The sequence below is a fragment of the Cinclus cinclus genome, chromosome Z, assembly GCF_963662255.1.
Source record: "Cinclus cinclus chromosome Z, bCinCin1.1, whole genome shotgun sequence".
Taxonomy (NCBI): Eukaryota; Metazoa; Chordata; class Aves; order Passeriformes; family Cinclidae; genus Cinclus; species Cinclus cinclus.
Genome location: NC_085084.1, coordinates 76,521,803 through 76,546,667, shown reverse-complemented (window position 1 = coordinate 76,546,667; position 24,865 = coordinate 76,521,803). Strand labels below are relative to the sequence as shown.

At 51.8% G+C, this 24,865-nt stretch overlaps 1 protein-coding gene across 1 annotated transcript in view; it reads left to right on the top strand.

Annotated features, from left to right (window-relative positions):
• The window catches only part of CNTFR (ciliary neurotrophic factor receptor), a 198,601-nt gene extending 173,972 nt beyond the window's left edge, over positions 1-24,629 (top strand). The window contains exons 5-9 of the mRNA XM_062513288.1: positions 3,800-3,917; positions 4,719-4,885; positions 11,983-12,146; positions 22,787-22,967; positions 24,484-24,629. Of these exons, the coding sequence (XP_062369272.1) occupies positions 3,800-3,917; positions 4,719-4,885; positions 11,983-12,146; positions 22,787-22,967; positions 24,484-24,629 (776 nt within the window). The remainder of the gene's footprint in view (positions 1-3,799; positions 3,918-4,718; positions 4,886-11,982; positions 12,147-22,786; positions 22,968-24,483) is intronic.
• Positions 24,630-24,865: the final 236 nt, after the last annotated feature.

Sequence of the window (24,865 nt, the reverse complement as noted above, 5' to 3'; positions counted from 1 at the left end):
CACAAGTGCTGAAGCGGGTCAAGTGACAGCTATTTCCAAAAAGCCGGAGAGACAGAGTTAAATGGATGCAAAGCATGGGGCACTGTGTGTTGGGAAAGTCAGCTCCACCCCTGCCACTGGTCTTTTCAGGGATCTGCAGAGATGATGACCCTGGCACCACCTTTTGCTGCTGTGGCAGTCCCAGATTTTGCTGGAGCATCTCGTAGTTTGTGAGCCATGTGCCCAGATGGGATGTGCTCAGCTCTGAGCCTTTCTTTACCTCACCCAGAGCTTTTGCAGTGAGGCTGGTTGGAGCCCAGACCTCTGGGAAGCTGCCACAGCCAGGCATTAAACATGCTGGGCTTTCAGAGAGGACATCAGCAGAGCACATGGGAGAAGTGGCTCCCTGCCATGCAAGAGGTTAATAGACAGATTAGAGAGGGCAGGCACTGTTTGTGGTGAACGGAAAAGAGCTCTGCTTTTACAGAGTTCAACAGCTCCATGAACCAACAGGGATGTAAATATTTGCCAGAATTAGGGATGCTGTGTGCAGGAGCCCAGGGAGGAGTGTCCAAGTAGCTCAACATGTTGTTGGGGCTGTTTCTGGTGTGGGGCAGGTGCTGAGAGCTGGACATCATCTGAGGGAGGATGAAGAAGGTTGGAGCAGGACACTCCACACCCAGAAGCATGGCCCAAAACCTCATGGCAGAAAAAGCCTTTAATGCTGCTCCCTTGATGGCTTTGTTTTCCTCCACTGCCTTTCTTGCTCTCTCTGTCGGCCTGATGGGCTGGCCCACCTCCAAAGACAGCATTACAGAGCGCTGGATCGATTGGAGCCTGCAATTTTATTTGCTGTCTTTAAGAGCCTTTGATGGGCAGCATGAGCTCTGCCAGCGAGTGCCTTTCCTGGGAGAGGAGGGGAGAGGAACAAGATTGCATCTCCCTTAGGGAGATGAGGAGCTTGCCACCAGCTTGGAGAAGACACCATGGTTGGGTGGGGATAGAGAGCCCTCCTGATGCAGCAAGGCAGCTGAGAAGGGGCTTGCAGCCCTATCCTTTGTGGTGCCTGGCAGTGGTGGCCATGGTGACCCGTGTGTTGTCGTGGTCACGGGCCCCTGTTGCACATTGCACTGGCCTCGCCCTTTGCCATGAACTGTCTGCCTGTCAAGGTGTAAAATGGGGTAGCTGCCTTACAGCTCCCTCCCGGGACACCCGTGGCTCTGGGACTGATGGCTCTCTGGAGAGATGGAGGTTGCAGGAGTGTCTGTGTGAGACAGCTTGTGTCTGCCCAGAAAGAGAGGGCAAAGTCCAGGGTGAGACAGGTTTCATACAGCAGCTTCCCTTTGGCTGCATCTGCCCTTGAACTCTGCATCAGGAGGGCAGAGATGCGAGGATCATTTTGTCCCCCTTCCCCAGTCTCTCCCTCCACTTCTGGCTTGCTAGAAGACACCAGAGGGTAAGAGGTGGAGCATGCTGGAACAAAAGGTTGGGGCTGCTGTTGGGGACCAGCCTTGAAGCAGAGGGAAGGATTTTCGTGGCATTCAGTGATGTGGAAATGGGGCATCCTCAAAGGCTGCTGCAGAGTGAAGATAGAAGCAGGATATAGAATGGGCAGCCCTCCCTCCTCCTCCCAGCAAAACGAACCTGGAGGAGTGAGCCCGCCCCAGCCTCCTCAGCGGAGGAATTAGCACAGATCACAAAGAGCCAGATCCGGCCTGATACTGGAGACAATGGAGATAAATTATCCTCAGATGGACTAATTGTGGCGCATAGCAGTGCAGCATCTTGGGCCGTGCTGGTAGGACCCTGCAGGACTCCAGGATGCTCGAAAAAGCCCCGCCTGCTTCTGCCCGGCTTCCCGGCGACTCCCGGCTAGGCAGGGAACAGCTGGGCGCAAGCAGCAAGTGTGCAAGTCGCCTACGGTGGCATCTCCAGTGTCGCCAGCATCCCCTACGCAACATTCCCAGTTCCATCCCGGTTTGCCGGGGGCAGGGCAGGTGCTGTTAGCCCACAGTGCCACCACGCGGTCAGCCGGGCACCTAGAGGCTGTCCCCAAACCCCCTGCACCCCTTCAGCCCCTTCGGGACACCTCCCGACCCCCCTGTTGCACCCTGCAAAGAGCAATTGCCTCTGCAACGCCCAGGGGAGGCAGGGAAGGGGTTAAGGAGGAGGAGGAGGATGGGGCTGTAGCAGGGATCAGGCCCTTGTCTCTGGCTTTGCGATTACCCATTCTGTTTTGACGCGGAGGGTCTGTTTGAATAATTTAACCGGGAGGGTCATTAACCAGGCTCTGGCCTTCGTCTGTCGGCTGAAGGCTGAAATAGCCATTAGGAGGAACACTCGGAGCGGAGCGGCACAGCCTTCCCTCCCGCCGGCCCCTCCGTTCCCTCTCCCTCTCTTCCTTGCTCCCTGATTCTGCTGCACTTGGCTCCCTCATCAGCTGCTTGCACCCTCTAAGCCCTGCCCCAGCGGTGGCAGGGCTGTGCAAATCCTGTGCCTCAGTTTCCCCTCTGTACACCATATTAGGCTCTGTAGACTCCAGTTGCAGCTGGAGTTCATTCCATCCCCGAGAAAGCTGTGCCCATGTCACAGCCATGTCACTGGCTGCCATTCCAGTGGGACTGAAAAGGCACTGAGTCTGCCAGGTCTGCTTGATTTGTTTCAAACCGACTGCTTGGGGAGAAGAGCATGTCCTGGGATATTCCCAGTGGATGGATTGGGATGAGGACTAACAAAGGAAGGGAAAGAGGGAGCATCACAGGACCAGACACCCTTTCTGGTTTTCAGCCTTTCAGCCAAGGGGAATTCTGGTGCACATCCAGTCCAGGGAGTGTATTTTATGGCAAGGCACTGCGCCAGGGTGCTGCTCTTAACAGTCAATGCAAGTGTCTGGGTACCAAGAAATGTTGACTTTGGTGTCAGATCAGGTAAGATTTTTACCAACAAGGGCAAAATTTATCAGCCAAAAGGTATCACATCTCATTCTTTGCGTGCACTGTCCCTCAGCATTTTGCAGAGTTTTTCTGCAGCTCTTGCTATGCTCCTGCAAAAAGCAGAGTGCACTGCACATGTGTCCAGGAAAGCCAAGTACAATGTGAACACTTCACTGGGTTTGAAATCCTCCTCTGCCTCTAACCTCTGGGATCAGCTGGTGAGACCAGAGGAAGGCTGCTCCCACTGGGTGCTCTCATCCTGTCTCCTGTTGCCTCTGTGTCTCTTTGGAGGCAGTGCAGCAGAGTCAGGGATGCTCTTCCCCATGACAAAAGTGTTAACACTGTTAGTCCTACTGCAGAGCTGGCTTTTCTCTGCTGGTTTCACATTGTTCCTCCTCATCTTGCCAGTGGTCCTTCTTCCTCCCTTTGGTGACCTCTGATCAGTTGGAGGATCATCCCTCAATAAGTTTATCACTCCCCAGGGATGTGGCAGAGAAAGCTGTGAGCAGTGTAGATTAATGAGGTCAAGAGAGCATCACCTCCTCCTCATCAGCAACATCTCTGTCACAGCCTTGAAGACAATTTCCCCTGGTACCTGCAAACTGTCTCTGTCACTCCATCCCTCATTAGAAGCAGCAAGCTGCCCAAGGAGAAAGTGACCTTTGCACAGCCCTGCCCAAAGCAAGGTGTCATGGAGAACCTCAGCAGAAGACATGGGACAAAGACCCCCAGATACTTCCAGCAGCTCATAAACACAGACCAGGCCCCCCTTGCAAGCTCTGCCCTCCCAGTCTGGCAGCAGCTGGGAGTGGAGGGTCATCCCTTTGCTCAGAACTTGGTGATGACCACACCCCAGCAGGTAATTACCCTCTCTCTTTCCCTGGCAGTCCCTCCAAAGGAACCAGTGCTGATGTGCCGGTCCAACAACTACCCGAAGGGTTTCTACTGCAGCTGGCACCTGCCCACTCCTACCTACATCCCCAACTCCTTCAACATCTCTGTTATGTAAGTGTCTGGGAAGAAAGGGTGTAATGGGGTGAGTTTCAGTTCCCACAGCCTGGAGCAGGTCTCAAGTAGTGCCATGAAGTCTTGGGGCAGTGCGTCTGACCTGTGCTGAGCATATGGTATCAGTGTACCAAAAATGGGCATGGGGAAGGATTTTCTGGGGATGTATGAACTGGATGTTTGGGACCAGGACTTCATGCCAAGAAAGGTTCAAGTTCCCTAGAAGGGACCAGGAATGTCCCCATCTCCTAGGTCCCCTTTCCATGCTTCCAAAGACCATCCTCTCTGCACCAGTTGTCTGGAGTGGATGTTGTGCCCACTGTTTTTTGGCACATTTGGCACATCCTGGCTCTTTTCTGGTGTAAGGTGGTTGTTGTTGGGCAGCAACAGTGTCTCTCACCTAGAACTGGCCATGGCATGGTGTCATTCCCTACCCTGAGCCCGAGTTATGGCACAGCCCTTATACAGGCTGATATTATCTTCTGAGGTTTGTGTCACCATCAGAAAGAAGCCCTGTTCCTCTCGTGAGAGGGCCAGACTCAAATCCAACTCCAGCAGGGTCCTGTTCTTTACTTGGGGCAGCATGAGAATGTTCACTGAACCCTCTGTGTAGGCATGGGAGAAAACACAGGAGCCCACACAATTCCTTGGTAGGAGAAAAACAGCCTTTTGGCTGCAGCAAAGACTGGTGCATGGGGACCATTTTTTTTTAGTGGAGATGCAGAGCTGCACAGTCTGCCTCCTTCTTCCAGCAGCTTGGTGCATCCACAGGTAACAGCTCTTCTCACCTCTTCTTTCCAGACACGGCACAAAAGACATGGTCTGCGAGAAGGATGCCATTCCCAAAAACAGGTGTCACATCAGATACCTCCAGCTCTTCTCGACAGTGAAGTACAAGGTGACTCTGACAGTCACGAATGCTCTGGGCAAAAACTTCACCACTCTCACCTTTGACGAGTTCGCCATAGGTAACTTCCACAGCAGCAACTGGCCTCTCCAGGGCAGTGTGGGGGTTGGCTTGCTCTAGTTTCATCCATCAGAAAGATGGGGCAGGGAAGGGACTGGCTGTCTGAGTGGAGATCCTGCCTATCCATGGAGATGGGGTCTGAGCCACTCTGGCATCCTCCCTGTGCCACTCCCATTCTCAGGGTCCTGCTGGCACCTGAGAATCCTGGAGGTGCCAGGCAGGATGCCCACAGGCAGCCTCCATGCTGGTCACATCAGTGGCCTGGTGTCATGCGTGGTCCCACCCCCAGTGGTCCACATCGCCCATGGTTGCTGAGTCCTTCCCTGTTCAGGATGCTGGGGAAGAAGCTGCCATATATTAGGGCAGAGAGCTGTGAAACTTGTGAGGTCCAAATGATATTGCTATTCTTACCCCTCAGAGTATCCCTAAAGGAGAGGTTTGGTGTTTGTGCTGGAAGCAGGGTTATGGGAATTAGGATTGGAAGAGAAATTAAAATGTCCCTTTCTCTTCTCTCTATCCTTAGTCAGGATAAAACTCGCCAACAGTCAAGTTCCCCCATACCTGCTGTTCTCCAAAAAACCCTATTCCTTCCACCTGTTCATTGCCCCATCAGGACAGCAGGTGCTGTGCAGTGTGGGACAGGGAGCAGCAGGCCTATGGACTGGGGTGTCCATGTTTTGGGCTGTGCCACATGGATGCTTCCCAACCGTGTCCATGGCAGAGATACTCCCCTGACTGTGGAGGGTGGGCTTGAACTGAGTAATCCAGTGCCAAACACAGCAAAGCAGGGAGTTTTTGCCACCATCCAAAGCCGGATTACAGCTGGCACTGTGACATCCTCAAAGAACAGGAAAAATAGGAGAGAATGGAGTTCAGGAATACACTGAAAAACAATTTTCTGGTTGCATGTGGCAATTACTGAACCTGAAAAACAAGTAAGTGAATCATTAAAGTGCAGCCAGTGGTTGGTCTTTGCCTTCGATGAGCATCACAGCATGGAGAAGCTGGAAGTGCTGAAGTGCAAGAGGAGTTCCAGTGCTATACCAGATTTTCCATTTGTACCCCAAATCCTGGAAAATATCAAACAAGGCACCAGCTCTGAACAGAACAGAGAAATAACTTTGGAGTGGCGACTGTCCTGTTATGTTTCTGCAGCCATGGTCCATACCTGTAGCTTGTGTTCATCGGTGCATCGGGAATGCCGATAACAAGACAGGGAGCTTAGCAGGGAAGTGGTGGAATTTCAGTCACTTGGGTGCCTTTAAATGGAAATTTTTGTGTTTGGGGAAGATACACTCCTTAAAAATGAAGGTAACCTCCAGCCTGCATGGCCCAGGACAGCAATTAAACAACATTTTCCAAGTTCCTTGCATTCCCTCCTGCAGGAGTTCAGGGCACCCTCTTGTAACATCTGTATCCCACCCATGCCCTGCCTAGCTTCCCAAACATCTGGTCCTCCATCCAGCACACAAGGGCAGTTCCCCCGGGGAAGCACACCCAGCTGCAAGCCTCGGGCATCCCAACACCAGCACAAAGCTGGATCCAGCCCAGCAGTTTGAACTTGGTCCAGGTTGGAGGAGTGGTGAGCAGAGGCCAGCACTGCCCCAGGCCAGCACTGGTGTACTATTGCTGCCTCTTGCACGAGTGCCTGGAAGGGTACAGGGTGCCTGGACATGTCTCAGCAGTGCATGGAGAGGTCAGACCACCCAGCATCACCTGGCCCCAGGATGGCACTTGGGGAAGGGGTGATGGGTTGATGCAGATAGGACAGTCTGTGACCTGCACCAACCCACTCCCATAACCACTTCAGTATCCAGTGGCTTTAAAATCTCCATATTCTGTACAAATTCTGTGGAATTCTCTTTCCCAGGATTTGGTATGTGTGCCATGCATCAGCAGCACAGACAGGGTAGTGACAGAGTGCTGAAGCAGGCACTGTTTTTGGCTTAGCAGATCGTTACAGCATCTGCTGCTGCTGAGCAACAGCCACTTACCCCAAGCTGAACTTCTCCTCGTGCCATCCTGGTGTTAAAAGAAGTGCACTGCATTGCTGCATTTTGCTAAGCAGTTTTTCCCCAGGTTGCCTGCGGTCCTCACTGAAGCTTCAGTGTCTCTTAGCTCTTTTCTCTGCAGCTGCAATCCAGGACTCTGTCCCAGCGTGGGCAGTGCTGGAGGTGTGAATCTAGCATCCAGCAGGCTCTCTTGGGATCTCAGCTGGCCTGATGAGCTCTCATCTGGGAGATTTTTCTGGGTTTCCCTTTGCTAGATGAAGGGTGAAAAAACTATGACTCAGGGCAAAGCTGCTGCTTTGGCTTGTTGAGAAAATGCTGAGTGGGAACATTGCAACATCTGCACACATCCTGATAAAATGAAGAGACAGTGTCAGCCAGGGCCTGAGTGATGCTTCTCCTGAAATCCCTGGGCTGTGGTTGTCAGAGCCTGCCTTGTGTTATCCCTTTAGCCTAGACAAAAACATCATACCTTCTGCACAGAGGTTATAGTGCAGCCACACAGCCCCGATCTCATGCCCTGCTGGGCACAGAGCAACCCAGAGCCAAGGAGAGAGCAATGCAGGGCAGGCAGCTCTCTCTCCCAGCACCATCTGAGCTGGGGAAAGACCCTCTGCTGGATCAGACTACACACCCAGCCTGGGCAAGCACAAAATCCCCCTGGGAAGGAGTCACCTCCTTTGGTTTTGCTTCTTCTCTCCTTTCTCCGTCCCTGTAGCCCACAGCAGAAAATCCCTTCCCCAGCCACTTGGAAGATGGTCTCTAATTGAGTGGAAAATGACTGGTACTTTCTTTTGCTGTCCTGAGCCCATGCCTTGCTGGCGGTCCTGCCGTGCTGGTATTTAGCAGCCAGCTGTGAAGGGTCACTCTGTATTGTCATTTTCAATGACTGGAAAAGCTTTTCTGGCCCTCTGGCCCCCATCTCCTATTGGTAGGAGATCTGGACTTCCTTCCTCCTCATCTTGTTCCTGCAAATTGTTTTGATAATTACATCTTCTTCAAAACTATTGATATTAATAAAGGTGAGTGTGAGGAGGTCCTGCAGAGCCCTTCAGACATCAGGACTCCAGCCCTGGGAGGAGGAGGTGGAAAATGGACTGTGGAGAAGAGGACCTGGAGGCAGAGGAAGATGCCAGGGAGGAATGAGGTGGTGTGTAAGGAGCTGCCACCTCTTTCATGATGGCTGGAACAGCATAGGGACATTTTTTGCCCTCTAGGATACAACCACACCTTCCTCACTTGTGTTTCGACCCAAGAGCTGTTTTTTGCATCCCCTAGGAAAGCCAGGACAGCAGCACCACACAGTAACACCAGCATCCTGCCTCAACACCTTTCTCCTCATGCATCCTGGGGAAGAATATGAGAAGATGCACAGCATTAAAAGGAGGGAGGCCTTGCAGGTGTGAATACCTTCTTCAAATGTGCTGCCCATCCCTTGTCTGACCTTGGGAAGGTCATCTGATCCTTCTGTCTCCAGCTCTGGGGTGTTGAAGATGCAGAGCGTCTCAGAGAGGCTGCATGATGCCCATATCTGTATGAAATTCAGAGTCTTTGAACACAGGTATACAGTTGCCTAAGCAGAAGGTCAGTTCAATTCATACTACTTAGGGAGGCAGAATTAAATTACCTAGACTGACATTTGGCTAAGACATGGAGTTTAATATCCCTCTGCTCATGGAAAATGCCAGGGGATATTTAATGGCCACAAGGGATCCATTTTAGTGCTTGTTGGAGAGACGGGATGGGCGACAGGACGCTCCATGCCACAGGGTCTCAGCTGCCTTTCTGAACAACCAGATTCATTTTGAGACATGTCTGACAACAGCCAGGGGCGATGGATAGCTAAAGACTCACAGTTAAGCGTGAGCGTGCAGCGCCTTAAGGAGAAGCTGCTCCCTGATGCTCTTCTTGCACTTCAAGCCTTTGCTTAGACACAGCAGCCAAAAACCAAGCAGGAAGAGCTGTGAGTAGCCTCCTGGCCAAGTCCCCTTCCCAGGAATGTCTGATGATGCTCCCTCAGCTCTGCAGGATAATATTACATCTGGTTTTATAGCCGCTTAACTAGTACTCAGCCTAATGCCCATCATCCATTATTATTATTACTATTACTGCTTTTATTACGTTACTGCCTGCAGGCCCTCAGTGAGGACAGGGCTCTATTATGCTTGCTGATGTACAGCCAGACAGCCCCTGCCTCACCATGTGCAGGCTGAATGGAGGCAGACAAAGGCTGAGGAAGGAGGAGCACTCATCCCTGTCTGCAGGGTATAAAGGACTCCTTCAAGGTCACATAGAAATCAGGAAGCTGGACACAGCTTGTCTCCCCTCACTCCTCAGCTGGCCTCTGTGGGACCAGTCCAGGTGTCTCCATGATGAGCACAGCAGGATAAGGTCTGTCCTAAGAGACATAGGCTTGTCCTCTCTGGACTGGCTGCCAGAGGTATGGACCCCTCTCCTGGCTGTTGTGTCCCCGCTGCTTTGGAAGGATATGGCAGGAACAGTTTTGACTTTGTGTTTTTGGAGGAGTTGGCCCTGCTGTGCTCTCTAGTGTGGGCAAGAATCCCGTGGATGGAGGGACACACAAGGCAGTACCAGGGACCTGTAGTTTTCCTGTTAACTTGCAGGGCTCTTTGAAGGCTCGTAGCAGCCAGGAACATGCACTTGAAGCCAGGGTAGTCTTTCCCTGTGCACCAGCAACAGTGTCCAACTCGCAGGAGAGGGACTAGGGGTGACATCCCTGCAAAATGGGCAGGTGACTCCCACCTCAGCATCAGGGCATTTTTTTTTCTGACTTCCTTTAACAATCACAGTGGTATTTCTCATTGCTACCCAAGTACATTTGCCATGCCCAACTGAATTTAATCATGCCTTCAGGCTGGCATACAAAAAACCAGCCCCAGGCCCCGTGCATTACCCCAGGGAGTATCCATTGCATCCATCCCTAGCCCAGCATTTTCCTTCCCACTTCCTCGCTACAGAGCTGCAATTCACAGTCATCTGCATTCGTTCAGCCAAACAGACTTTTGTTTTGCAAACCCATCCTGCTGAGCCAATGCTGGATTTATACTTTTCCGTATGCATTTGGACTCCAAGTCCCTGTCGATGGAAGCTGATGTCCAGCCCCAGCCCTGGGATTCACAGTGAGCAGAGGAACTGCAGAGCCATCTGGAGTAGCTCAGCACACCACAGCCCCAGCAAAGCGTTCCTGCTGCCGAGGATAAAGCTGTAAATGGAAAATTGTGCCCATCCTGCCACAGAGAGGAGTCTGTGGGAGTTGGGAGGTGGCACTAGGCACCCGTGGTCGGGCTCACCAGCTGACCAGCCACTGCCAGAGCCTCAGGAAGCGTCCTCTGAGCGTGAAGTGACATTGGGAAAGAGGAAGCTGTCCAGCCCTCCTTGCACCCACTGTGACAGAGAGAAGGAGGTGAAAGCCAGGGTGGTGGTGAAGATGATGGTGATAAAGGACTGCAGCAGGGTGTGTGCCAGGGTGCTGAGCAAGAGGAGGCTGGGGACAAAGAGGTAGTGGTGGGCAATGTCTTGGGGGAAACAGGTCCCACCAAGGTAGTTGGGCTGTGGCTTCATTTTAGCACCCTCTCTGCCTTACCTGCAGACAAGAAAGTATGTACTCAAAGCATCACAGGCTGGTTTCTCCTGTGAGAAGCAAGCAGTGGCAGTGCAGGGACAGTTGTTGCTGCAATGCCACCATCATTCTGGAGCAGGGGTGGCAGCAAGCAGCTCACATGTGACTCCATTTACAGCAGACTAGCCACACATCAGCACCTGATCCCATTTGAGTGAGGGAAAGATGCCCTTCACACCTAGGGCAGGGCTGCAGGCAGGCTCAGGTGGTGAGGAAGCAGCTCACTCACCACCACCTCCTTCCTCTCTCAGGGTAAGCAAAGACCCTGTGAGGGCATCACTTCCCACCCACAGAAGGTGAAGCCTGGAGTCAGCATGGAGAAGACCTCTGACTGCAGGCAGCAGCTCTGCCAGGCAGAAGGGGCTCCCCGCAGCCCCACCGTCCCTCCTCCACCCTTGGGAGGGGTGTTTGATGCTCACATCTTGGCAGGCTTCTTCTAAGGGTGGTCAGAGCCTGGGGACCATTGCTCAATCCAGAAATTTTCAGGTCAGGAGGAATCCACTTGCCTATGTGTGGACTTGGAAGGTGGTTATGTGCCTTCCCAGGACATGAAGACTTATGTGCACTCCTATTCCTGAAGTGCACAGAAGGCCCTCATCCACCTCTGGTACAGCTGTGTGCCTAGCTCCATGTGTCCATCTCCTTCCTGGCCACAATTAAAGGATAAGCATGGGTGTACACAATATTTTTTTAACTTTGCTGTTGCAGTTGGGAGTTTGAGCTGTCAGGATTTGATCAAACCCTTGGCAAGGAGCAAGGACGGCTCTGCAACAGGCAGCAACTCTCATCACAGCCTGTCTGTGATGAGCATCCAGCACTCTGGAAGTGGCTGCATTATCAAAGCATGTTGCATAGCTCACAGCCAATTAATATTCACCTGAAATATATGTCAGGTAGCAAGAAAATATCCCCATATCCCAAAAGTAGAGCAGGGCAGTGAGAGAGACATAGAGCTTGGGTGGAAGGTGACCAGGGCAATCCTTCCCCTTAGCAAATAAGATGTGCCAATGCTTTGAATCCTCAAAACCCCAGCCCCAAACCCAAGGCCAAAACTCTGCCACATTATTGTGAGGTAAGTGTGGGCTTGAATGTGTGTCAGACTCAGAGAAATCAGCAAAACCTGCGAGGGAAGTGCAAGATTTTGGCTTGGTGGGATCCCCATCCTGATCCAATTAACCCTGTGTAGGAGGGATGCTCTCTGCCCAGTTGTTTCCATGTGTCTCCAGTGCTGTCACCTGTTTAATGGTGGTATTTTGAGCCAGGACAGCCGTACTACTGACCTGGACAATAAAAGTTGATTTGCATCTAATTAGTTTGGGGAAAGGATGCATGTTGGCTGCTCCTCTTAGAAAGCACATGGTGCAAAGCCCAGCCAGCTTTGCTAAGGTGTATAAAGGAGGTATACCACATGCAAAGCTTTGCCAACCACCCTCTTTTCTTGTCTTCCAGTAAAGCCAGACCCTCCGGAGAGTGTGGTGGCCAAACCTGTGCCTAATAACCCTCGAAGACTGGAGGTGTCATGGCAAAACCCTTCATCGTGGCCTGACCCTGAGTCTTTCCCACTGAAGTTCTTCCTGCGGTATCGGCCTCTCATCCTGGACCAGTGGCAGCATGTGAGTGATGCTGCACTGACTGGGATGCAAGGGAGAGGGGCGAGCTGGACACTGGGAAGGAACAAGCTGCAGTGTACAATAGTGTTCAGGGACAAAAAAAGATGTATATTTACTGCCCAGGTAACCTGGACCCTGTTCCTCTCTTTCTCTTTCTTGTTGATTTTCTCTTCCTCTCCATCTTTTTTGTAGCTCACACTCTGCCTACAAATGGCTCTGCAGCCTCTCCACATTTTCATCTATGGCCCCTATCTACTTTCCATACATATGTTCTGTATAAAACTTGCCAACGAGATGTAAAAGGCATTTAAAGTATAAATGTCACCACATTTAAATGCGCCTCTGCCACATTTAGATTTTGAACTGGAGATAAAATACCGCTCACCATAACTCAGAGCACAGTCACTGAGCAATTGCTGTGATGTTATCGTATTTCTTGCTTTTATTTCTTGTTTCTTTAAAAAAAAAATAGTGAAATACTTGGCAGCCTAGAGGACTGATTTCATTTGTTACTGCAGGAAGATAACAAACATGATTTTTTTTTTTTTTTTTTTTTTTTTTTTGCTTGTGTGCTTAAGTTGTGTAGGAAAGTATTCTGTGGCTGGAGAGGAGGTGCTTCTGCTGTGGCATAGCTCATGCAGCATCCCTTCTGTACCCAAGCTGGGCCACAGTTGAAAGCCTGTTGAAAGCCAGTAGATGCTTTGCTTGATAAAGGATTTTTTGCTAAAAAAACAAAGCTGAGTAAGAGGCAGTACTTGGTCCCCTGGCACCTGCGTCAAAGAGCCAAGTGGGATTTTCTTCCAGCCAGGACTTCCTGGGGTGAGAAATGTGGGAGAATGGACAGGAGGCTTTGCTTATGGCTCTGCAAGGTATCTTGGCGAGGTGTCTTCTTGTATTTGCTTGGTTTTTTTGATGAGGCAGCAACACAAGTTGTTTTTCAAATTGCAGCATTTGCTGATGGCTCTGAAAATCACAGGGTTTTCCTGCTTGCCTCTTTGCCCTTTGCTTCCTTCCTAGTAATGGGAGAGCATCTGTGGAGCATCCAGAGGGGTTAGAAAACATAGGTGGAGTTTGGGTATTAGTTTTTGTAGGTGTTTTTTTTTCATCTGGGGAACAATGCTCAAACTGTAGAAGCTCTGTAAAAAGGGGAAGATTTAGCAGGAACTGCCAAACACAACATTGTTTTTCTTCCCAAGGTATGCAATTGTTGTGGAAAAAGCTGATGTTTTTACACTGCCACAGCCTGATCCAGCCAAATACCCCAGTGTGCACCCAAAAACAGTGGCGTAGCCACTGAGCTAACTCCTACCTCAACACCCCCAGAGTGGCTGGTCCCTCCATCACTGGGTGTGGGATAGCACAATTGCAGAGTCAAGCCATGCCAGTCCCCTCTGGCAGAGCCCTGAGGGCATAGTGTGGCCTCTCCATCAGTGCCCTCAGGCAGGCAGTGATGGTGGGAAATACATGGAGGTGTTGGTGACACTGGTGGCAGAACCACTCCAGTTGGAAAAGGCAGTTCTTGGGCAGTAAAAACTTAACTTCTTCAATAAAAAAATACCCTGAGGTGCAGAGGTCAAGGTACCAGCTCTCCTGGTGGCTACAGGGATGGCTGGGAAAGTTTCATCTCCCAGCATTTTGGGAAGGCGCAGCAGTCCGGGTTACTGCTTTTAATCAATATCCCCTTGCAAGAGACACGTTCCTCATCACTGACTGATGGAGAAGAGTGTTTGGGGAATAATTTGCTCAGTGAGCAAGTGCAAGCATTCCGTGAGTGAGGTGCCAGCCTTGTTTTCTGACTCCCTGCCCTGCTAGCTGGGTAATGAAAAATCTGATTTGTGGATGATTTGAGGAAAACTGCCACTATTCATCAGATGAATTATTTGCGAAGCCTAATTCAATCATTTCCCAAGAGAGAAAACAGTGCTGCAGCAGCTGGAGCTACTCTGACCCCAGACCCCATTGGCACATTCAACCTGCTTAGCCCAGCTGAGCACCCTGTAAATGCAGGTGTTTGTACCTAAAATTAAACCCACCAATGTCAGCATGCTTGGAGCATGCCCAAGCCTCCCAGATTCTTTGTTTGACTTACTACTTGTTGTCATTTTGGAGGGTGTCCCTGTTCCCCCAGATCAAGACAGAAAAGAGAAGGACATGGTTTGGTAGGTCCAAGTCTAGCTCATCTATCCCTCTTGTCCTGTAGTGGTGGTGTTGGGTCTCAGCGCAAAGAGACAAGTGCCCCAAGAAAGGATGAGGTGGTCACATGTGCTATGCTTGCATGTGGGTGTCTTAATTCTCATGGAGGTGCAGGCCTCTTGCCACAAGCTGCCCCCCATCTTGGCTCTTGCTGTCCCTGCTGGATGCTGGCACAGAGAAGCCCTTGCTTTTAATGCCCACACAATGTGCCCGCTGACAGTGTAGCAGCTTGGAGCTCGGTAGGAAGAGAAATCCCTGGCAGCAGTCAGGAGGAGTTGGGTAACCTCATGTTCTGGCACATCCCTGCCTGCCCAAGGTCCACAGGCTGAGCCCCATCCTTGCCTCCTCATGGCAACCCACCTCTGCACCAGCCATGGGTTTTAAGCATGTACTTGGCAGCCCTGTGGGAAGCCCAACATCCCCACAGGAGAAAACCCACAAAGGAGCATCAGAGGCCACCCAGAGACAGAATATCCATGCAAGTCCTGCTCACACATGGTGTTTCTTGGCAGAAGCAGCAGCTCCTCTTTCACCTCTCTACCTCCCGTTATCTTTGCAGGGTCTGATTTATGCACAGCACCTCGGCAGGCAGGAGAACTAATAGGATCAGATGGATGTCGAGCTGTCGAATACCATAGGGCCTGATTCAATCAGCGTCTGCTTTCTTCCAGGCTCTTCCTTTCAGGATTTTAATAATGCCAGGGCTTGGCACCACAAGATGAAGCCATCCATGGCGGGAGCAGTGGATCTTATCGAGGCTGCCACTGTCTGAGCTGGCCATAAATGCAGTTTCCCCTCTGCCAGAGAAAGTCTGTCAATGCCTGGCCCAAGGATCCCACACCATGAAACAATCTCTGGGGCTGCTACAGCGATGGGGAGAACACCGTCATCCCCTTCCCAGTGCTTTGCAAATTGGGTTTGAGCACCAGCATGCCATTTGCAATCCCTTTACCCTGCTCAGCAGCACCTTTCCACCCAGACCATTTAGCAGCTCTCATGTTGCAGTTTGCTCTGGGTATTACGATGATCTTCTCTGGGAATTATTATCATGGAGGGATGATGATGGTGAGTTTCCACATGGGCATGCAGTGAAGCACCTGCCAGATTGTGCCACCTCACAGCAGCTCCCTTCAACCTGGACACAAGCATTTGGTGGCTGTTGGGGATGCAGCCGTGTCACATCATGTGGCCAAAGACTCCCCTCCACCCCATCAGCGCTGAGCTCACTCAAGAAACTTTAAAATCACACTCCTCCATTTCTGGAAGAGGCGCTGGTGGTTTCTCTGCTGCCAGAAGAGAGATGGATATTTGTAGCCTAAACAAGTTTTTTATTCTCTCCTTTTGGCAAAATCTCCCCTTCTGTCTCCTAAATATAAAACATTAAATGTTTAGGGTATCCTTTATTTTTCTCCTGCTTTTAAGTTTGTAATTCAAGCCAGATTAGCGTGGTTTCCTCTTCTGTTTTATAGCCCCATCCTGGCCCCAAGCGAGTTCTCCTAATGCTCTCTGATGTTCCTCTAATGGCTTACCTAGGCTGGAACTGGATACCCTTTCCTAATGGATTGCTAATAGCCTGTTTCTGGTTTTACAGGCTCCTTCAGTTAACTCGCAGCAGCAGCGATTGCCGCACTCACACATGCGATCTCCCTGCGAGCGCATCTGCACGCTCACCCCTACGTGCAGGCAGATGGCCAGACACCATCCCGAGCATTTCTGGGGAGCCACGGGGAGGTCTTGCACCCGATTTGCTCCCCTCCCATGGCATTTTCTGGAGCAGGATCCCCTCTTTTCGCAGTTTTTGGAGGGAGATCACGTGTGCTGAGCACTTCCCAGCTCGATGCACATCCCAGGAATGTGGCAAGGCTCAAGAAGGTATTTCTTATGCAGCGTCAGAGCTGGTGGCCAGACCGAGGGAGGATTTCCTACTGTGGGTTGCCAGCAATTTGCAGATGCCGTCGTGAAGTCTAATTGAACCCATTGGCCGCGCTGACAACATGAAATGTTAACGAACCGTGAGGCGGGCTGCCTCAGATCTTGAGATTTGCAGTAAAAGGTCATGAGATATTTAAAGCTAATAATGTGGTTGGGTTCTCTCCTTCCTCTTCTGCGTTGGAAGCATTAGGGCCTTGTTCGTGAGCATTTGCAAAGGCTGGAAGCATCCTTGTCTGGAAGTGCAAGCAGAAATGCTCCCAACATCACAGGAGTTTAGGAGCCGGGGCAGAAATATAAACCCCACGCAGACATCTGTGCCTGCTCTGCTCAGGGTAAATGATGGGGGTTTTGGGGACAGGAATGGGAAGTTTTTGGGTATGGCCAAATATTTAGTGTTGGGTTTGTTGGTGTAAGGATGGCATTGTCCTCTGGACTGACCTCCCTCATCCATATTGGAAGTGGCTGCCAGGGTGGACTCAGGCTTGTTTCCAAGGGCAAAGCAACATTTTTTGGTCAGAGAGGTGAATCTCACATGCTGTCTCTGGAAGTTCCTGCCTTGAAGCAGCCTGAAAGGGCCTGAAAGAGTGAGCTAATGTGTATATCCTGTCTGTGATGGGTGAGGAGAGGGATGGAACAAGCTGGGTAGAAAGGCAATTAGTGCCACTGCCTGCCACAGCAGTGTCCCCGCCGGCAGGGTGGCAATGTCACTTTGCAGCGGGAATGCCTCTGTGCCCATTTGCATCCCCCTGTGCCTCTGCTGCCTTGCTTGCACTCCCCCCTCTTTGCAAGGCAATCTTGGCAGGGAGGTCACCCTGAGCAAGCTGGGTTACAGCTTCACGCCTGGTAGCTTTTATTGCAGCGTTTCTCTCCCTTCCCCTCCTGGCTGCAAAGTCAGTGATTAAAAAAGAAGGGGGGAAAAAATCCAAAGAATTAATAGGTGGGAGCAAAACACTGAGGCTGTAATAGTGTCACTCACAGCTCAGTGTGGGGCAGGCAGGGCTGGAGCAGAGAGTTTTTCAGAGGAGGGTGGGGGTGGGAAATGCCCAGAAATCACCTTTTCTGGGACAGAGCAGGTTCAGGACCCTGGGATGGCATTGCCTGCGTGCTCTCAGCCCTCTTGAAAACTGCTGGTGACCTAAAAGTACTGAGCACCTGGCAGCTGTAAAGGTGCCACGGAGCAGCAGAGCACTCAGGTGTGCATGCCCTCACCTGCATTCTTGCACAGCTACAAGCAGGTACAAAGGTGCTGGCAAGCCTAACTTTCCCTGTCCTCATGCAGACCACACCAGACAGGTGTCTCTGCTCTGCCATATCCATGCACAAGCTGCTTTCACCTCCAGCCCACTGCATCAGCATGGTGAAGGCAGCTGCAGGCAGCATATGCCAGTGCAGGCCGGGTTAGAGCTGTTGCTGAGTGCCCTCAGCAACCCTGATCCCATCTTCCCCATAGCCACAAGCAAAAGTGATCTTTGACAGTTGTCACTCGGCGGGAGGGGGCCACCACATCTGGAGAAAGTTTTGTGTTGTTTTCCTGTAACAGCCCCTGCTTTCAAAGATGGTCTATATTTTGAGCCAGAAGGGATCCGTTCAGCTGCATTTGGTGTGGCACAGCCCAGGCTGCAGGATAGCTCACCCTCCCAAACCCACAGCAGAGCTGGGCTCTGGGCAGCACCACAGCAGCCTTTTTAGGAGGGGGTGACAGCAGAGAGCACAGCTCAGACCCTGCTGGAGTGGCTCTTCCACTACCCAATTGGCAGAGAATAAGAGGGAGGCCTTTGTTTTTCCCAACCTCCAATTAGTCCAGGTAGAAAGTTTTGTTTGGGATTATGCCAACTGATTCTTGCAGCTCTGCAGAAGGAGGAAGTATTGGGGTACCTTTGTTAGCAACCACTGACACACATATTTGCTCTCCAGGCATGGTTTTAAAAGGGAAAAAGCAAAACATTTCTTTGCCACACGGTGACATCTTTTCTCAAGCTGTACTGACAGTTTGCAGCAACCCTCCCAAACTTCCCAATGGCAGGAGTAGTTTGTTTGGGGATTACTCCTGCTTTTGGTTTATCCTGTTCCCCAGGACAGGTGGAAGCACTTGCAGAGTCTGAAGGCTCCTGAGACAGCAGCTGTTAGTGTAGCTGAGTCCCTGCAAAGCTCATTGCAGCCCAGTGGCAGGATCTGACCCTTGCTGTGAAGAAAAGTGGCTGTGAAATAGAGCCCACTGGGGTGTCCTGTCCCTATCCTAGTTTCAATTTCCCCCATTATCCAGTATAACTCAAGCAGCATCCAGAGGAGGACGTTGCAAGTACACCAGATGTTTGGCAGAGCCAGGTTGTGCTCTTAGAAGGGGCTTGTTTCAACATGTGCTGTGGGTAGCAAAGGCTATGTGAGCACATCAGCTTCACCTTATAATAGCCAGGGAGGGTGCTCCTTTTATTCTGGGGAAGGCAGACTCATCTAGGACAGGTGCATGGTCACTGTCCTGTCACTCGCAGAGATAGTGCATCCCTGCCTTGGGACAGAGGGGTGCCAGTTCTCATCCCCGTCCTGCCAGTGGAGCACCCCTTTTCCACTCTAGGAGCTGCACTGGAAAACAGGAGGTGTCAAGGAATGGAAGACAGAGCCACCGCCACCACAGGGGAGCCAGCAAACACATTTTCATGTGGGATGCAGAAAAGGAGGCATCTGTTCCCCCCTTCTCCCCCTGCACCTCCTTTCAACACACACAAAACCTCAGCCCAGCTGTCAGGACAGAGAAGGGTGGGTTTTCTTCCCTGCCCCGCTAGCCCATCCCCTTCCAAAGGCCATCTGGGCTTCAGACTTGCCCGTGCATCACCCTGTTCACAAGTCATTTGCTACCTCGTCACCCTGGACCAGGAGTAGAGCCTGGGTGGGAACAAAGCACAGTGACCTTTTTTACTGCCAGGGCACCATGGCAGCGCGGGCTGGGGGCCATGGGTGCAGAATGAGGGGAGCTCAGAGGGGATAACGGTTTCCTTAACTCCTGCTGTGCTGGGCACTTCGAGGCAGGGACACCAGTTTGCAGGCAGGGACTGGAAGGAGGGTACGCATGGGTGTTGGGGTGTGTGTGGCTGCTGTGGATGTCCCCAGGCCTTCAGCACATGTGCCGGGGGACCAGCATGGACAGGGGGAAAGCCAAGTGGAGGGCAGTCAGCCTGCCCTAAGTGTCTGTCTCCATCCCATCCATGTGGCACTGCCCCATGTGCTCATCCTGGTGCTTGGGACTGTGGGTGGGCACGCAGCAGCTCCATAATCTTTCCAGGCATGGTATGTGACTATGGCAGAAATGGGATCCCAGCCCACGCTGTCCTCAGCACACTGTCATCTGAATTACTGGGTTCAAGGGCTTTTTTTCACTTCTCTCATCTTTTTTTTTTTTTTTTTTGCAATGCTAATAGCTCTGCATTGCACTGGCTACTGATCCCTCATTAATCTGGGCAGCACTTCACAGCCAGTCAGAGTGACTTTTGGCAGGTGCACAAAGGAAGCCGGCAACACACAAACCCCCACCCCGGCCAAAAAAATTACCATGCACAGCCTTCCTCCAGCTTTTGTCTCTGTGTGGTGAGGACATGAATTAACGAATTTCTCCCTCTGCCTTTGATGCTGTGTGTCCATCCATCCCCCCCACAGCCTCTTCAATGTGCCTTCCCCCAGTTCTGTCTCTCCCTGTCTGTGTCTAATTGGACCCAACCCCGGTGTACTTTCCAATTTGTTGTGGCATTTCTGTGTTGGGTCACGGGCACCCACCCAGTGGCTTTGTCCCCACCATGACAAATGCTGGATGTGTACCTGGCTGCCCAGCTCAGAAGTTCTGCATCCAGAGGTTGTATGTGTGAGGAGAGAGGGATGACACCATACATGTTTTCTCTTTTTTACTGCTGTGTAAAGCAAAGCTTAGGGTAACATCCTCCCAGGTCCTACAAGGAAGGTCCTCCAGTCCTGGGGAGACACTCCCCCTGCCCAGACAAGGCACAGATTTAACTCCATTTTACCCGTGACACCCCACCTACAAACACTCAGCTGCTGGTTGGTTGTAGGTGGGAAGAGGCAGGAATTGCTCCCAGGGGAAAGCTGGGAGGAATCTTGGGATGGAGAAAATGCTCCTGATGGGAAAGCAGCCTGACCAGGTCATCAGGACCTTAGTAGGGCTGTCCTGTTCTGCAGCCTGCTTGGTGCAGGTCCCAGGGAGAAGCCACGGAGTTCAGAGCATGCTGGAAGTCTTGGACAGAGTCATGCACAGCTGGATAAGCCCAGCATCTTTAGAGCCCTGTTCTCAATCTCCAACTCCGAGCCATATCCCAGCCAGCACAGAGCAAGTCAAATCAGCAGGGAGTTGGTAGCTCACACCGTGAGGTTTCCTCTCATTTAATTATCTTTAGGAATTAATTTAACTTGATTCCCTTGGCATTGCCATCCACATTGATGGATGCCACCAAAGAGCTCCCAAGGTCTGGGTGGCAGCGAGAGCCTTACTGTGCCACTACACTGCAGGGAGGTGCCCTGACTAGCTGACCACAAGATTCGCAACCTGGTGTGTCTCCTGCCTTCCCACCGTGTCATGCCTGGGCTCCCAGTGGCTGTGGGGGAGACCAGTTAGGCCTGCATCCAGATGTGATCCAGATGTGGGGCCCAGGTCAGGTGGCAGGAGAAGCTGGGAGTGCAGATCCCAAGGGCTCTGATGTTCTGGGCAGAAGGCTGGATGCAGCCCTCAAACTGGCAATGGGGAAGGAAAGGCTTTCACTTGGAGCAAGAAAGCAAAAATGCCTCTCCTCCTGTTAGGAATCCCCCAGAGTAACAGTAAAAGCCTGGAGGGGGCTGCAGCTTTCATGCCGAAGGGATTACATCTGTGCTGGGCTGTTGCATGTGCTGCACTGAAGGGACTGGAAAAGGGCTGGTTCTTTCTCAGGGCTGGTTCCTGCTTTTAAGGTACTCCTGCAAGCCATGGAGTGATGGCACTGACCATCTGGTGTGCATACCATCCTTTGTGTGTTTACTGCCAGGGCAGCCTCCTCTCACAGGTGCGTTGGTCCAGGTCCTTCCTTCCTTCCTTCCTTCCTTCCTTCCTTCCTTCCTTCCTGGAATCCTTCCTTCCTTCCTTCCTTCCTGGAATCCTTCCTGGAATCCTTCCTGGAATCCTTCCTTCCTTCCTTCCTTCCTTCCTGGAATCCTTCCTTCCTTCCTGGAATCCTTCCTGGAATCCTTCCTGGAATCCTTCCTTCCTTCCTGGAATCCTTCCTTCCTTCCTGGAATCCTTCCTTCCTGGAATCCTTCCTTCCTGGAATCCTTCCTTCCTTCCTTCCTGGAATCCTTCCTTCCTTCCTTCCTGGAATCCTTCCTTCCTTCCTTCCTTCCTTCCTTCCTTCCTTCCTTGTGATTCTGTGCCTGAACTTCTCCTGGATAACTAGGGAGAAGTAGCACACATGTAGCACCATGAAGCTGCCCCCTCCCATGATGTGATGTTTGCTCTGCTCAAGTCCCTGGCTGGGTACTGGTGCTTGCAGATGGGCTGTGTCAGTCCCATGCTTCCCCTCATCCTGCAGCATCTTTATTAGAAATGTGTCTGGGCAGAGTTCAGGGCAGACAAGGGGTGCCCTGTGTGCCCCCCATGCCACCCACAGCAGCACAGGGGGCTATTCAAGTGGGCAGCACGTTGGGCCTCAGTGATGGGGTGGAGGGCAGTATCCCACTTAGCCTCTGCCAGATACTCCTGCCCTGGTCACTTGGATGCTGAGCCCTCCTCCTCCTCCAAGCATGTGTTTGCTCACCGGGGTCAGTGCCATCAGGGTGCATTTCTGCTAAGCACCTGCATCCCTCTGTCCTGGACCTAAGCTCCAAAGGGATCACAGATCCCTTGGAGGGTTAAATGGGGTTAAACCATTGCATTTTGCAGCACTTCATGCACTTTGCACAAATTACAGGCATGATCTTCTGTGGCTCAGACAGTAGTGACAATGGGACAGAGGGAATGGTTTCTAGGAAAGACGTCTGGACATAACTTGATCCTTGTCCAAGGGCCCAGCTGGAGGGATGTAAGCCAAAACAACGGGATGCCAGCAGCCACGGGAGCAGGCTGGCCAGAGGTGTTGCCTGCTCAGAGGTGGGGAAGCCTCCTCCTAGCACTGGCAGTGGTGCCCTGAAAGCATGTTGCACACCCCACCCAGCGCCTGCAATATCCAACTCCCAGCTGCCCTAACGTGTCCGAGGGAGCCCGCACACACATCTGCTAGTTTCTGGTGACCTCTAGAGGAAGCTGCTCCACTCTGACGCTGTGAGTTTGGAAGTGGAACCAGGTCTCAAGATCTTTTTTGTAGCTGCATCTAGAGCATCTCCCTCTCCTTCCATCTCTGTTCTGGGCTTGTGCCTCTGCCCACAATGCCCCAGTATTTCCAAAAGTGCTGCAAAAGTCTTGCTATCATCTTTTAGCCGAGCTAATATACTGATTGCCTTACATTTCCTGGGGACTTCTCTGACCACCCTCCTCTCCCCACGGCTGCCCTCAGGTTGAGCTGTCAGATGGGACATCACACACCATCACGGACGCTTATGCTGGCAAGGAATACATCATCCAGGTAGCAGCCAAAGACAACGACATCGGCACGTGGAGTGACTGGAGTGTGGCTGTTCATGCCACCCCCTGGACAGAGGAGCCCAAGCATCTCACCACGGAGGCCCAGATCACAGGTAAGAGCCTCCTCCCAGTACAAACAGGCTTCATTCAGGAGGAGACAAGGACTCCAGGCTGAGGGATCTTCTTTTTGCCTCCATGCAAGTTTTGTCCACAGCGAAGGACAGCCCCCAAACACCCATGGAGCTGCAGCCCTTCACCCTGCACTTTGCCCCCACCTGGGGCCCTGTTAGCAGGCGCAGCCATGACTTGAAGAATGCAAACTCAGCTCACCTGGGTCCAGCATCCTTCTCACCAGGATACTTGGGGCAGGAGAATAAGGCTGGGCATTGTATTATTGTTGTTGTTGTTGTTGTTGTTGTTGTTGTTGTTGTTGTTGTTGTTGTTGTTGTTGTTGTTGTTGTTGTTCCCATTCCCTGGAGTCCTGTCTCCCTCCAGCCATCCCTCCCCTCTCCAGTCCTACTCTCTTCACACCTCTGACCCCTCTCAATGGCTCAAAGGGATGCCAATTCAAAATAAAAGCCAACAAGTTAACAAGTCTCTATTTCTAGGAAAGAGCTGGGACTGTGTCCAAATGGGTGTTATCAGCCCTCTGTTTCCCAGAAAGGATGGAGTAGACCCTGCACTAGTTTCTTTGACTCCTATGAAGAGAAACCCCTCTTTTCAAAGTAGCACCTGGCAGAGCACCTGGATATTCAGGCAGCAGGGATTTGCAACCCTCCCCCACCATTCTTGGGTGGTTAAATCCCCCACAAGGAGTGCAAGGAACACCTTGCAGCAGCCCTGCTGTCAGTGTTTTGGTTCTGCTTCTATTCCCACCTGTGCTGCACTAAATGCAAATGTCCCTTCCAACATCACCCGCCTGTTCCATGTGTCCCTCACACGTGTGTCCCTCACAGACATATTCCTCACACACACATCCCTGTACATGCAGCCTGGTGCAGCCAGCCAGGGCTGATATGGGACACCCCAACTCCAACACTGAGCCCCACTGTGATGCCTCAATGGAGTCTGAAAGATGCTGAGCCAGCAGTCTGGCCAGGGACATGCTAGGGCTGTCTGGATGTGGCCAAAGCTGACCCAGCCTGACTGTTCATCCAAGCACTCCCTGCAATCCTGCAGCCCTCTGCAGGCATAGACAATCCACCTGGTTCAGTAAAAAGCAGGACAAACCCTGTGAGCCAGCCCAGCAGATTCAGCCTGCTGCGTCTGGCATATTCTGTGGGCAAGGGATGATCTCAGCTGAGCAGTAGTGGCTCATTGTGACTTTCCCATTCCCACAGTGCTGCTTCATAGAGTGGCTCAGCTGGTCGGGATGGGCATGAGAAGGATGTCCATCTCTGCCTGACGGCAGAAACATCTCCAAGCAGTAGGTCTGCCAAGAAAGTCTCATGGGTCACGCCATCCCTTGGATCATCCCAGCCCTCCATCTCAGCCCTAGTGTGGTATAGCACTGAAAAGGGCAGTTTGGGGCCAGGTCCTATCCATACCAGTAAGAGAGCAGAGCTTGTCCTATGGGTTGAATCCCAGGGCATCTCAGCTCCCTTCACTGTCCACTCTCCTTCCTTGCAGAGACAACAAGTGCTAGCACCTCCTCTTTCATGGCACCACCCACCACTAAGATCTGTGACAAGGGAGCTGTGGTGGGCAGTGGGGCCATGGCAGTGTGTTGGACAGCTGGACTGGTCGTGGCTGCCTATAGTGTCCTCTTTATTTAGTGAGTATATCCCAAATCAGAGGCATAAGAAGCGGGAAGTTAGTGCCGGGATGGGGCAGGGATATGGGGACCCTCAGGGTTCTAATGTGGTTGGGAAGGGGATGCTCCAGCCAGACTGTGGGTGAAGGGCATTGAGAACAAGTCATTTGGGTTTTTCCTGCAGTTTTGTAAATGTACCAACTCTGACTGCTTTTCCAGATGGATATTCAGCTGGAGATCTCAAAAATGGCTTTTCAA